Here is a 12,050-nt window from a genome sequence, read left to right as displayed (position 1 = left end):
AAATAAATAAATATATTAAAAAAAGTCTTGAAAATAAACAATAACATTATTATTGGAACAGGTTTAACTCCTACTGAGGAGGATATAATTGTAAAACAATATTAAAACTCTTACGATGAAGTCACACACTTTTTTTTTTTTGAGAAACGAAGTCACATACTTTAATTTGCAATAGATGAGTAACGATCTACGAGGTAATGAATAATGATAATGATAATGATAATAAATTCAATGTCGACATGCAAAACATAGTCGGTGTAGGGAAACAAGGACACCACAGTCTACAGGCATCAAACTCCGTCAATTAACGCCGCTAACTCCGCTTCCCCTTCTTCTCAAGCCGCGTAGAAGCGGGTCCCAGTGATTGTTGGTCCCAGCAAAGCAACCATTCCCCTCTAAGAAAAAAGTAAAAAAATAAAATAATGGATTATATTAAATAAATATCTATGAGTCCACAGTCTATACTACATTTATTTTATTTTATTTTATGAAACCTTAATAGTTAAAAAAAAAGCACAGTAGCAGCAGAACTTTCATGGCTTTTTCTGTTATAATATTCCAATCTTTCTAAAGATTCTGAGTATCCAGATCAAACTACAATAACCTTTTATGTGAGTGGCATGAGCTTTGAAGTTTCACATCCTTTTTCTTTCCTATACCTTCCTCTTGTGGGGTCCTCTTCTTTCTGTACAATGACAGCCTAATGCACAGCCTGGAAAAAGGTGGTGGCAGCTGCACTAAAAAGCTCTACTTCATGGGTTTTCATGGTGGGATTCATGTAATCTCAACTGGGTTTTTTCTCTTTGTTTCAGACACATTTCAGTCTTTAGCAGATGGTGTACATTTGGGTCCCTGAATGAGGTAAGGGTCCTCATGAACCTTTTAAGTTTTTGTCTGTTTATATGTTAGAGAGCTTCTAGCATATTAGAGTTTGGTCTATATGCTTGAGCAAAAAATTTGCATTTTTGTTTATTGTGTAATTTTAAAGAACTTAAGATTCTAGTACTTTGTATGGTCCTTGTGATAGAGGGTGTCTTTGTTGAGCATTGCGTTAGATAGATCTGGGGTTGCTGTAGTTGTGGGGTTCTGTGTAAGAGTGATTGGGAACTCGGTGGGTTTGTAGCATTTTGGGACTCTGAAGGTTTGTGTATGGTAGATTTGGGTCTTTTGGAATTGGGTTTTTTCAGATCTTACTGGATTGAAAGTTAGGCTAACTTGGGCATTAGGTGTCCTTTTGGTTTATTAGGCTCTTTTGGGATCTGAGATATTAGAATTGGTGAGATGAAAGAAATGAAGTTGGTACCTTTGGTTCTGATTGTTTTTCTGTTTGTAAGGCATGGAACATTTGCCTCATTCACTCCTGTTGACAACTACTTAATTGCTTGTGGTTCTTCCAAAAATGTCACCTTCCAGGATCGAATTTTTGTTCCTGATTCAGAGCATTCTTCACTTGTCCTAAAATTTGACAATTCTAGTATTGCTAGTTCCAATTCTAGTGTTCCATCTCCAATCTACCAATCTGCTCGAGTTTTCTTGGGCATATCTTCTTATAAATTTGGAATTGAGCAGAAAGGCCGGCATTGGCTCCGGCTCTATTTTTACACTATTCCAAAGCCAGGCCAAAACTTGAAATCTGCCTTGATGTCTGTAGTCACTGATGATTTTGTGCTCCTAAACAATTTCACTTTCAACAATTATAATGGTTCATATATGTCCAAGGAGTATGCAATCAATGTGACTTCCAATACCTTGACCCTTACTTTCATTCCTTTGAACAATTCAATTGCGTTTATTAATGCAATTGAAGTTGTCTCAATCCCGGATGAGGTGCTTCCTGACCAGGCATTGGCTCTAAATCCAACTGCTCCTTTTAGTGGCCTTTCTGAACTTGCCCTTGAAACTGTTTACCGGCTAAATATGGGGGGTCCTTTGCTCACTGCTCAAAATGATACTCTTGGAAGAACTTGGGAGAATGATGTGAAGTACCTTCATGTGAACAGTTCTGCAGTGAATGTGTCAGTCAACCCCGCAATCATAAAATACCCAATTTCCGTCACCCCCGAAACAGCACCTAATTTGGTTTATGCCAGTGCCGAAATGATGGGAAATGCAAATGTCCCTGTAGTCAATTTCAACATAACCTGGGTATTTACTGTTGATCGAAACTTCACGTATTTTGTTCGGGTGCATTTCTGTGATATTGTAAGCATGTCTTTAAACACTCTAGTTTTCAACCTCTTCATAAATGATGATACTGCTCTTCCGAGTCTTGATCTATCATCCATTACCAATGACCTGTCTGTGCCTTACTATAAAGACTTTGTTTCCAACTCTTCAGTCGATTCAGATACTTTGACTGTTAGTGTTGGTCCAGATATTGTGGCTGAAACCACTAATGCAACTATCAATGGGCTTGAGATTATGAAGATCAGCAATAAATTTAGGAGCTTGGATGGGCCTTTGTCCGTTGAGAGTCTCCTTCCTAGTTCACCCTCAAAGAACATTAATGTTGGAATCATAGTGGGTTCTATTGTAGTAGCTGTAGTGGCAATGGTGGTAATTGGTTTGTGTTGCTTCTTGGTGGCCCGCAAGTCAAAGACTCCTCAGCAAGGGCATCCATGGCTGCCTTTGCCCTTATATGGGAACTCTCAGACCATGACAAAAATGTCCACAACTTCCCAAAAGAGTGGAACAGCCAGCTGCATCTCATTAGCTTCCTCCAATCTTGGCCGGCTCTTCATGTTCCAAGAAATCTTGGACGCAACAAACAAGTTTGATGAGAGTCTACTTCTTGGGGTTGGGGGTTTTGGCAGGGTTTACAAGGGAACGCTAGAAGATGGGACAAATGTAGCTGTTAAAAGAGGAAATTCCAGATCTGAACAGGGTATTGCTGAATTCCGAACTGAGATTGAGATGTTATCCAAGCTCCGCCATCGCCACCTTGTGTCACTTATTGGCTACTGTGATGAAAGGTCAGAAATGATTCTTGTCTATGAATACATGGCTAATGGACCCCTCAGAAGCCATTTGTATGGAACAGATCTACCATCTCTGTCATGGAAGCAACGGCTTGAAATTTGCATTGGCGCTGCAAGGGGGCTCCATTATCTCCACACTGGTGCAGCTCAAAGCATAATTCACCGAGATGTGAAGACTACCAATATTCTCTTGGACGAGAACTTTGTAGCCAAAGTTGCTGATTTTGGGCTCTCAAAAACTGGTCCATCTCTTGATCAGACACATGTGAGTACAGCTGTTAAAGGTAGTTTTGGTTACCTTGACCCTGAATACTTTAGAAGGCAACAGCTGACAGAGAAATCAGATGTGTATTCATTTGGGGTAGTCCTAATGGAAGTTCTCTGCACAAGGCCAGCTTTGAATCCTGTTCTTCCCAGGGAGCAAGTCAATATAGCAGAATGGGCAATGACTTGGCAAAAGAAGGGCATGCTTGATCAAGTCATGGACTCAAATCTGGTGGGGAAGGTGAATCCAGCTTCTCTTAAGAAATTTGGTGAAACAGCTGAGAAGTGCCTGGCTGAGCATGGGGTCGACAGGCCATCAATGGGAGATGTCCTGTGGAATCTTGAATACGCACTTCAGCTTGAGGAGACCTCATCTGCACTAATGGAGCCTGAAGACAACAGCACAAATCACATTCCGGGGATCCCATTGACCCCGCTTGAGCCATTTGATAACAGCGTAAGTATGATTGATGGGGGCAATGGCACAGATGAAGATGGAGAAGATGCTGCAACAAGTGCTGTATTTTCTCAGTTAGTAAATCCTCGTGGGAGATGAGAAGATAAGACTTTCATTATTTGTGATCCTGGTCACCAGATGCCTTGTGAAAGACATGGCCATCTTGGCTCGGATAGTAATTGGAAAGACCATACCTGAATGATTGAAGGTTGCTTTTAATTTCATTATTCTCTTCTTTTAATTTTTACCTCAATTTTTCGTCCACAATTTGTTTAGTTTGTAATATAGTTGAGTGATGGGTGCCAATTGACCAATCAAAAATTGTATCTTAGGTACCATAAATATTGTATCGTTGTCTTTGTATAAATCTATCAGGGCAGCTGCCCATGTTTTTATACAATTAAGAGATATGATTGTATTTGCGTCTATTGTATTTGTTGGTTTCTGTTCTTTCTTAGTTTGAGAGAGATTGGTGTGTGAAAAAACGAAGACAAAACAAAGAAGAGAGAAAAAAGTTTTTAAGTGGTTCGGCTGAATGCCTACATGGCTACATCCACAGATTCTTTTATTTGCTATTTTTTCATTGCTTTGTAATTTTATAGAGCTATTTTATGTACAAAATTTCTGCATGCAAAATCCTTACATAAGTTATATCTGTATTCTATATAATAAGTTCTATCTATCTTTATTATATTCGTTGCCTTGTAGATTTGATGTTGCTGATTATGTGGAGATGGACAGATGGTATTGCTGTTGAAGGGTTTGGGGTTGGTGAATTTCCCAAGTTGGTTTGGCCTTCTTTAACACTCCAAGTTTGAGCATATGTTTATAACTCCCAACTTGCCATTAAGAAAATCAACTTGGGGATCATCAGGTTGTTGACTTGTAGGTAAATTTGTAGTTTGGATGAGCTCGTTTTGGTCTTTCACTTATTACATAACAATTAATCTCGATATGTTTTGTATACTGGATTTGAAGCCATATGGATGGCAACGTTGTAATCTTAGTATAATTTGGTTGGTTGTGGGTGTGGTAAGTTGTTGTGAAATATATGGAAAAATAATAAAATAGCAAACACCACAACAACATTGTGAATAATATGAATTACAACCACACAAACTCTTACCAAAAAAAAAAAAAAAAAAAACTCTCAAATATAAGCTAACCCAAAATCTAAATAAACTCAAAGGTGCCCTCACACTAACCCACTAGGCAAAGCTTAAGTCTTTACCTTTTTCACAAGACAAAACTTTGCTTCTAACTCTCTCATACACAACAAAGCCACACCACTACTCTTTTTATAAGCAATGACATACCTCCTCACTTCTTTTATTTTCAATATGGAACTACGACTTTTAATATAATTAGATAACATCCTGCGCGATATACCAATATTTTGCAATTTTGATTGAAATAATTTTTATGTTTTTTAAGACCAATATATAATACTCATTTTGTTGTACAATATTTATGTTTTTCCCAAAATATTGCAACTGCTTTGAAGCTCGATCTTCTAAATTCATATTTTATATTTTCTTTTTTTCCTAGAATTGGTTTTCAAATATTGAGTGGAATTGCTTTACTAATCTAGATTTTTGAGATTGGAACTGCCTAGTTTAGTGTTTTTTTTTTTTTTTTTTTTTTTCCAAATTTTTATAGTTCTAGGAGATTATAACATTTTATAATATTTACTATAAAAAATAGAATTTTTTTTTAAACTAATTAAATGATTTGAAATCTCTAAATAATAATTTAAAGTATAAAATACCTTCATATCCTAAAATTACAGAAATTCAAGCAACCTCCCAAACAATTCCTAAATCAGATACTAAGACCCTAGCCCCAAATACTTTTATTTTATTATCTCGATGAAAGGAAATCATTTGAAAGTACTAGTATAGAGAGAATGTGATCTTTAAAAAAAAATTTCAATTTATCAATATTTAATTGCCTATAGCTAGGTTTCCATATCCTAACCCCTCTCTCTCTCTCTCTCTCTCTCTCTCTCCCCCCCCCCCCCCCCAAAAAAAAAAAAACCCTAGAAAACACCTTGAAATCATTATTGACTTTTACTTTTATCGGTGTGGCTCATATAGATATTGCACTAAATGCTAATTAAATATTAAATAGTAGTAAAAAATCTACAAAGAAACTTATAAATTTAATTTGAGTTCTAAAAAAAAAAAAATAGCTAACCTCATCAATAATCAATTAGAAAGTTTCTTTCTATTTCTCTTTAGTTCTTAAACAAAATTCATTTACGGTTTTTCCACACTAAAATCTCAAACAACCAAAGACCCAAAGCCAATCAAAACCTTCACAAAACCCACAATGCCAGACCTCAACATTAAAACCGTAAGTCGCATCACTTAATAAAAAAATGCAAGCCTTCTCCCTTCCCTAGTCGTAGCCAAATCATACGGTTTAGGATAAAATGAGATGACAATGTTGGAGATTTAGATGAATTTGCAACCAAAAATCTTGTATCTTTAAGAATTTCAAGAGAATAGTTGCATTGTGATAATAAGAACCCCTTATTTGGCTGAGCAAACTTTTTGCTCAAGAAATATTTCAAATTCCCAAGGTATTTAAGTTTGAAAGCTTGAAGCATTCGCTCAAGATTGTTTTGGCATTCTCAATTTGCTTCAATTTTTTTCATGTTAAGATGATGAGATCAATATAAACGACCACAGTGAGATTATGTCGTTGGGATTAGAACAATGAATAAATCTAGAAGTGCAAAAGAAAATTTGGAAAACCATTGATGAGAAGCCTGTTTGGGCAAGATAAGAACCTGTTGAAATTTTAAAATTGTGCCCCTTTCATCTAAAACAGTGAGGGAGTCGCATATAGTCATCCTCTATAATAAAAATGGTATCAATAATGAATCTAAGTGAAAAATGTTGCTCCATCCACTATAGTCACATGAGTTGATGCGAAAAATGTTTGATCTCTGGCATTCCGTTCATTAAAAAAATAAATAAATAATGAACATTACTTCTTGTTGACAAATGTCGCAAGGTAGTTAGCCCAGGTGTTGACATTTTTCTACTTGCCACAAGCTGATTCTCTGAAGATTTTAACATAAAGAAGCTCCAATGATGATGTGATTTGGTTTTCAAATTTGAAGTGCTTAATTGATACCATTAGTAGTTAATGAAATAAATAGAACTGAATCCAATAATTCAGTGACCAAATAAATAATTTAACTAAAATTATATCACCATGTAATGCAATGTAGTTATTAAGCTGGAGATCAATATGTAAGAGGTTGTTTGGTGGTTTCCAAAACTTGATAAGATATGTAAATTTCTAGGTTCAAAACTCTTAATAAGCATTTTTGGGTTATCCTAATTTTTTTTTTTTTTTTTTTTTTTACCGTAATTACCCAATGTGTGTGGGACACAATTATAAGAATGGTGAATGCCTAAACAACGCTATACGAATAATAAAAGTGGTATATAACTTAGTGTGTGTTTGGATTGCACGTTTCCAACGTGCAGTCTATTGTTTACATTTTTAGCTAGGTCCCATAGCACTATTCACGATCCAGCCAAAAACGCAAAAACACACATGCCAATGCATTTTTGGGTCCTACGACACTATTTACATTTTTAAAAATTATTTTGTTGCAGTGCTTTTAGTAATAAGTTTTCAATTTTTAGCAAATAAATGGTACCTAAACACACCCTTATTTAGAAAGTTCATTAGACTCAAAATTGATTAGATATATATTGACCAGAAAACATTTAGTTAGAGTTGGTATTTTGAAAATTAAGGGTTGAGAGAGAGAGATATATATATATATATATATATATATATATGAAACATGGACTCATTTTTTTTAATCAAATAAGTGATTGTACATCTGTACTGATGTGATGGGCAATATAGGAAAGAGAGCATCCTTCAATCAAGCAAGGAATCGCACTTTAATTTGTTGTTTGCTTCTGCTGCTAAAATATAGGCCGGTCTGTTACATCATTTAATAATCTTTACAATGAGTTCTTGACAATTTGAAATTTTGAATTGGTACCTTTATGAAAATCATGACATTTCATATTGCCCATGGTTAATACATCCCTTAAAAAACATGGCTAAAATATTATTTTTATTTCTAAACTTTAAAAATTCTTTTTTCATCCTAAACTATTGAAATGTTTTACTTTCCATCTTTAAACTTTAACACTTTAATATATATTTCAATTTCAAGACTAATGAAAGTCTGTTATTCAAATTTTGAAAGAAAAATCTTTTTTCATCCTTCAAAAAACAATTATCTTTCAAGAAAATTTGTTATTTTTGATTGACTACACAAGCAACGTACTCTTGTGCCATGCTCTAATGTCACATGTCCATAAATTTTGTATAATTTTTTTTATTAGTGTTTTTGTTGCTTTATATATTCATTAAAAGTATAGTATCATTTTCATTTGGGACGTGTTTGTTATAGATACAAACCCACATTCTTTTAAAAGTGGTGTTTATTTCACACACATTTTAAAGGTGCTCATTTTACACATTTTGAGCCAAAAAAACCCACATCAATGGGTGTAAAATTGTGAATTTATGCACAATTGTTACAGTAACTATGCATATATGCACGGTTACTGTAGCACTTGCATTTATTATTTTATTAGTTTTTTCTCTCTCTTTCTCTATGTCTCTCTGGTTGCTCTCACTCTCACCTCACTCTCACTGTCGCCGATCATCAGAGAACGCCACACCATGCATCAACAGAGAACACCACATCAAAAAATTTCTTCCAAAATAAAGTAAAACAAGAAATTAGTATTACATAGGATTTATTTGGTTGCCGAGAAAAACACAGAGAAACACAAGAAATAAAGAAAATTAACCAAACACAGAGAAATTTAACAAATCTTTGGTTGCCGATCATCTTTCCTTCTATTTCTACTCTTTTTCCATCACTTTCTCACCAACCAAACAAGAAATAAAGAAAATTATCAACAAAAAAGGCTTGAAGGACCTGGATCTTCAGTGCTAAGACGAGCATAAGAATACTGATCTAAGAAGCGAGCCATTTTGATCACCGGACCGCTGCAACCAGACGCCGACGAAAACAACGAAGCTCGCACGCCAACGAAAACAACTGCTACTTTTCTTTGCGTGTTGGGTTTGGGTCTGTGAGAGAGTTTTGGGTCTAGGTCTATGAGAGAGTGTTGGTTTGTGAGAGAGAGGGGCGGTGAGGGAGAGTAATAAAAAATTATTAAAAAATGAATATTTTATTGAATTAATGTGTAGAATAAATAAACTGATATGGGTGTTTTGTAAAAATGAATGTGTAAAATAGAAAAAAGTAGTATTTTTGTGCAAAATAGAAGGAAAATTTGCATCACCTGATGCAATTGCTCTAACAAACTCATATTTTTTTTACAAGTGGTGTTTATTTCACGCACATTTCTATATTTTATAAGCTTTTACATGGAAGGAAGCAATTGGAAGAATACACTAAATTTGTAGCACTTTTACATAGAAGGATGCAATTGAAAGAAAAGGGTCACATGCTGCATGAACTTAAATCCGGAATAATAGGTTAAAGAAAAACAATCAAGCAAACAAGAAAGAAATATATATATAAGAGAGAGAGTAGTGAATTTTAATTCACTACTAAGAGAACAATATCCACCTCACTTTTTCTACCTATGTCCCACTTACAATGGAAGAAACAGAGCCTTCATTTATTATTTGAAGATGCATCAAGTTTCGTACTTAATTATTTCCTGCAAACTATTCCATTCCCACCTGTGGCTCCACCGGCGCAGTCTAGCATGCCATACTCCATCACCAATGAGTCCTTTTGGTCCACAACTCCAGCTGGAGAGAAAACACAAGAACTGCAATCTGCAGAGACAAGTAATGTAGTTCTGTACTTGTCTTCACCTCTCACTACTGGCATTGCCACTCCAGGCTTAGCTGGATTCTTGAAATCTGGCTGGTAAATCCTGCCTAGAACTCCTTCAACTTTTGAGGATAGGCCATAGAATCTCAAATGAGCAAAACAGTCATCTGAAGGTATCTGATAGTTGTGAATTCTATCATCTTCCTTTGTCACAGGCACCATATTGACCGATATCTCAGCGACTTCTGGGAGAGTGACTACAACACTACTCTTGTTTGATGTTCTCTCCACTATAAGGTCGTTTTCGGGGCTTTTCTTATGAGAGATGGCCTTCTGGTATGACTAATTCCCTCCCATTGTAAGAGAATTTCAAATGGTCAACTTCGTCATCCCATGTTGCTGCTGTGATAGCCTCGAGTGAGAAAGTTTTGGTGTCAAAGAGGACACCAAGGGCTTGAATCCAAGTATAGTCCCTGGTTCTGCCTGCTGGACGGAGACCAGTGAAGCGGGCATTGATTTGGAGGTTGAGATCAGACACTAAGCTGAAATTCCCGTTACTCTTGCCATGGAAATAGAAAACGATGCCATCTCCACCAATGAAGCGTGGATCATAGCATCCTGCCCCGGGGGCATTGCAGTTTGGTTTGCGATCTATTGAAAATCAGACAAAAAATTATGAGTAAGAATTCTATCTCCTATTTGCTTCCATGAAAATATGAGGGAAAGAAAAACACCAAAGAAAATGTTAAACCTGCTAATAATTTTAGTACCAAAGGTTTGTAAACTAACGTGGCAAGGAATGTGATTTGTCCCACTTCAACAGCGTAAATAAAGTTTACCAAAACGTGACAGTAAATGAGAGAATAGTAAATTTTAACAATATAAACTGACTTGCTTTCTTTTTTGACACATCAATTTGTAGTATTCAGGTCATTACTCATGTAAAAAAATTAAAAATATATTTTGAAATAGGATGATAGTCTTACGTTTGCATGCTGCTTTGCATATAGGTGAATCACAGTTGACATAGCAAACTTTAGCTTTCGGGTCTTTTGGTTTTGATGTTGGGCATTCGGCAGGGCAAGTTATCTTTTTGAGAAAGCACTTGCTCTTTCGGCTGTAGCAGATCTTGGTTTCTTTATAGGAACCATAGTTACCATAGGCTGTAGCGCCAGACATGAGAGTAACAGGATATGATCAATAAGCCACACCTGTTAATCATCTCCATGACTCTCCTGTTCAAAGGCACACGAAGGTGTTGATGGTTTTAGCACGAGTGACCCTCTCCTATCGATCTCCTCCTTTTATACAGTAATTGTAACTCTACGTGTGCGCACGTTACACCTTCACGGTGTACATGTATGTGATATCAGGGAAATGGCATTTTGCCCGGTAAAAGCGCAACAGATTGCTTTATTTTGTTGCTTCTGTGTTCTTTGCTTATGTTTCTTGCAATATAAAAGATTGGTACTTAAATAAGTCAAAGGGAATGATAAAAAGATCTATTAATACTTAAACCTTAAAAGTGGTTGTAGGTCAGAAGATCGTCAAAATTTTATTTTCAATTGTTAGTGTTGGCGATTTTGGCCCATTAGCATTTATTTTTCAAATATTTAGGCCCGAAACACTGTTTGGGAAATATATAGCAATATACCACTTTTTTAGGTACTCGAGCTTGCCAAGCTCGAGTACCATATTTTTTTAATCCACTATCGCCCCATATTCAAGGAACCCTATAGTGGCGTTTTTAAGCCCTATAGTGACGTTTTCGGGCCAAAAAACGCCACTATAGGGCCCCTTAACCTGTTATGGGACTTATAAAAAAATTTTGCAGGAAAACGCCGCTATAGGGCCCAAAAACGTCACTATAGGGCTTAAAAACGCCACTATAGGGCCTCTTGAACCTGTTATGGGACTCATAAAAAAATTTTGCAGGAAAACGCCGCTATAGGGCCCGAAAACGTCATTATAGGGCTTGAAAACGCCACTATAGGGCCCCTTGAACCTGTTATGGGGACTTATAAAAAAAATTTTGCAGGAAAACGCCGCTATAGGGCTCGAAAACGTCACTATAGGGCCCCTTAACCTGGTATGGGGGCTTAAAAACGCCGCTATAGGGTTCGAAAACGTCACTATAGGGCTTAAAAACGCCACTATAGGGCTCCTTGAATATGGGGCGATAGTGGATTAAAAAAACATGGTACTCGAGCTTGCCAAGCTCGAGTACCTAAAAAAGTGGTATATTGCTATATATTTCCCAAACAGTGTTTCGGGCCTAAATATTTTAAAAATAAATGCTAATGGGCCAAAATCGCCGTTAGTGTTTATTGGTTGACTTTGATAGGCAAGACATCTTCTCATCTTTTTTCCAAAGAAGGAGGGAAGTACTTATCTTGATACAGATCAGTTCGTGGTTAGTGTAATGTAACCCAAAATGTAACCACTGCCCATTACTATGAATATCGCCCCCTATATCACCAATTGAGTT

General features: G+C 36.1%; 2 protein-coding genes and 1 long non-coding RNA gene across 3 annotated transcripts; 2 read left to right on the top strand and 1 right to left on the bottom strand.

Moving 5' to 3' along the window:
* Window positions 1-483: 483 nt before the first annotated feature.
* On the top strand, window positions 484-4,735 carry LOC126694925 (uncharacterized). Its single transcript, XR_007645936.1, has 2 exons — window positions 484-861; window positions 4,408-4,735. It is a non-coding gene; the product is annotated as an uncharacterized LOC126694925 (long non-coding RNA).
* LOC126694924 (receptor-like protein kinase THESEUS 1) lies at window positions 859-4,127 on the top strand. The gene has a single exon (XM_050391475.1). It carries the CDS (start codon window positions 1,282-1,284, stop codon window positions 3,796-3,798), a length of 2,517 nt encoding a protein of 838 aa, XP_050247432.1. The 5' UTR covers window positions 859-1,281; the 3' UTR covers window positions 3,799-4,127.
* Window positions 4,736-9,121: 4,386 nt separating the features above from the next.
* LOC126694923 (uncharacterized) lies at window positions 9,122-11,132 on the bottom strand. The gene is given in 3 exon segments (XM_050391474.1): window positions 9,122-9,854; window positions 9,856-10,213; window positions 10,549-11,132. Coding segments are annotated over 3 exon segments (969 nt in total). The 5' UTR covers window positions 10,742-11,132; the 3' UTR covers window positions 9,122-9,436.
* Window positions 11,133-12,050: the final 918 nt, after the last annotated feature.

Source organism: Quercus robur, chromosome 8 (assembly GCF_932294415.1).
Source record: "Quercus robur chromosome 8, dhQueRobu3.1, whole genome shotgun sequence".
Lineage (NCBI taxonomy): Eukaryota > Viridiplantae > Streptophyta > Magnoliopsida > Fagales > Fagaceae > Quercus > Quercus robur.
The sequence above is the reverse complement of the archived record's forward strand: the minus strand, read 5'-3'. Positions and strand labels throughout refer to the sequence as shown.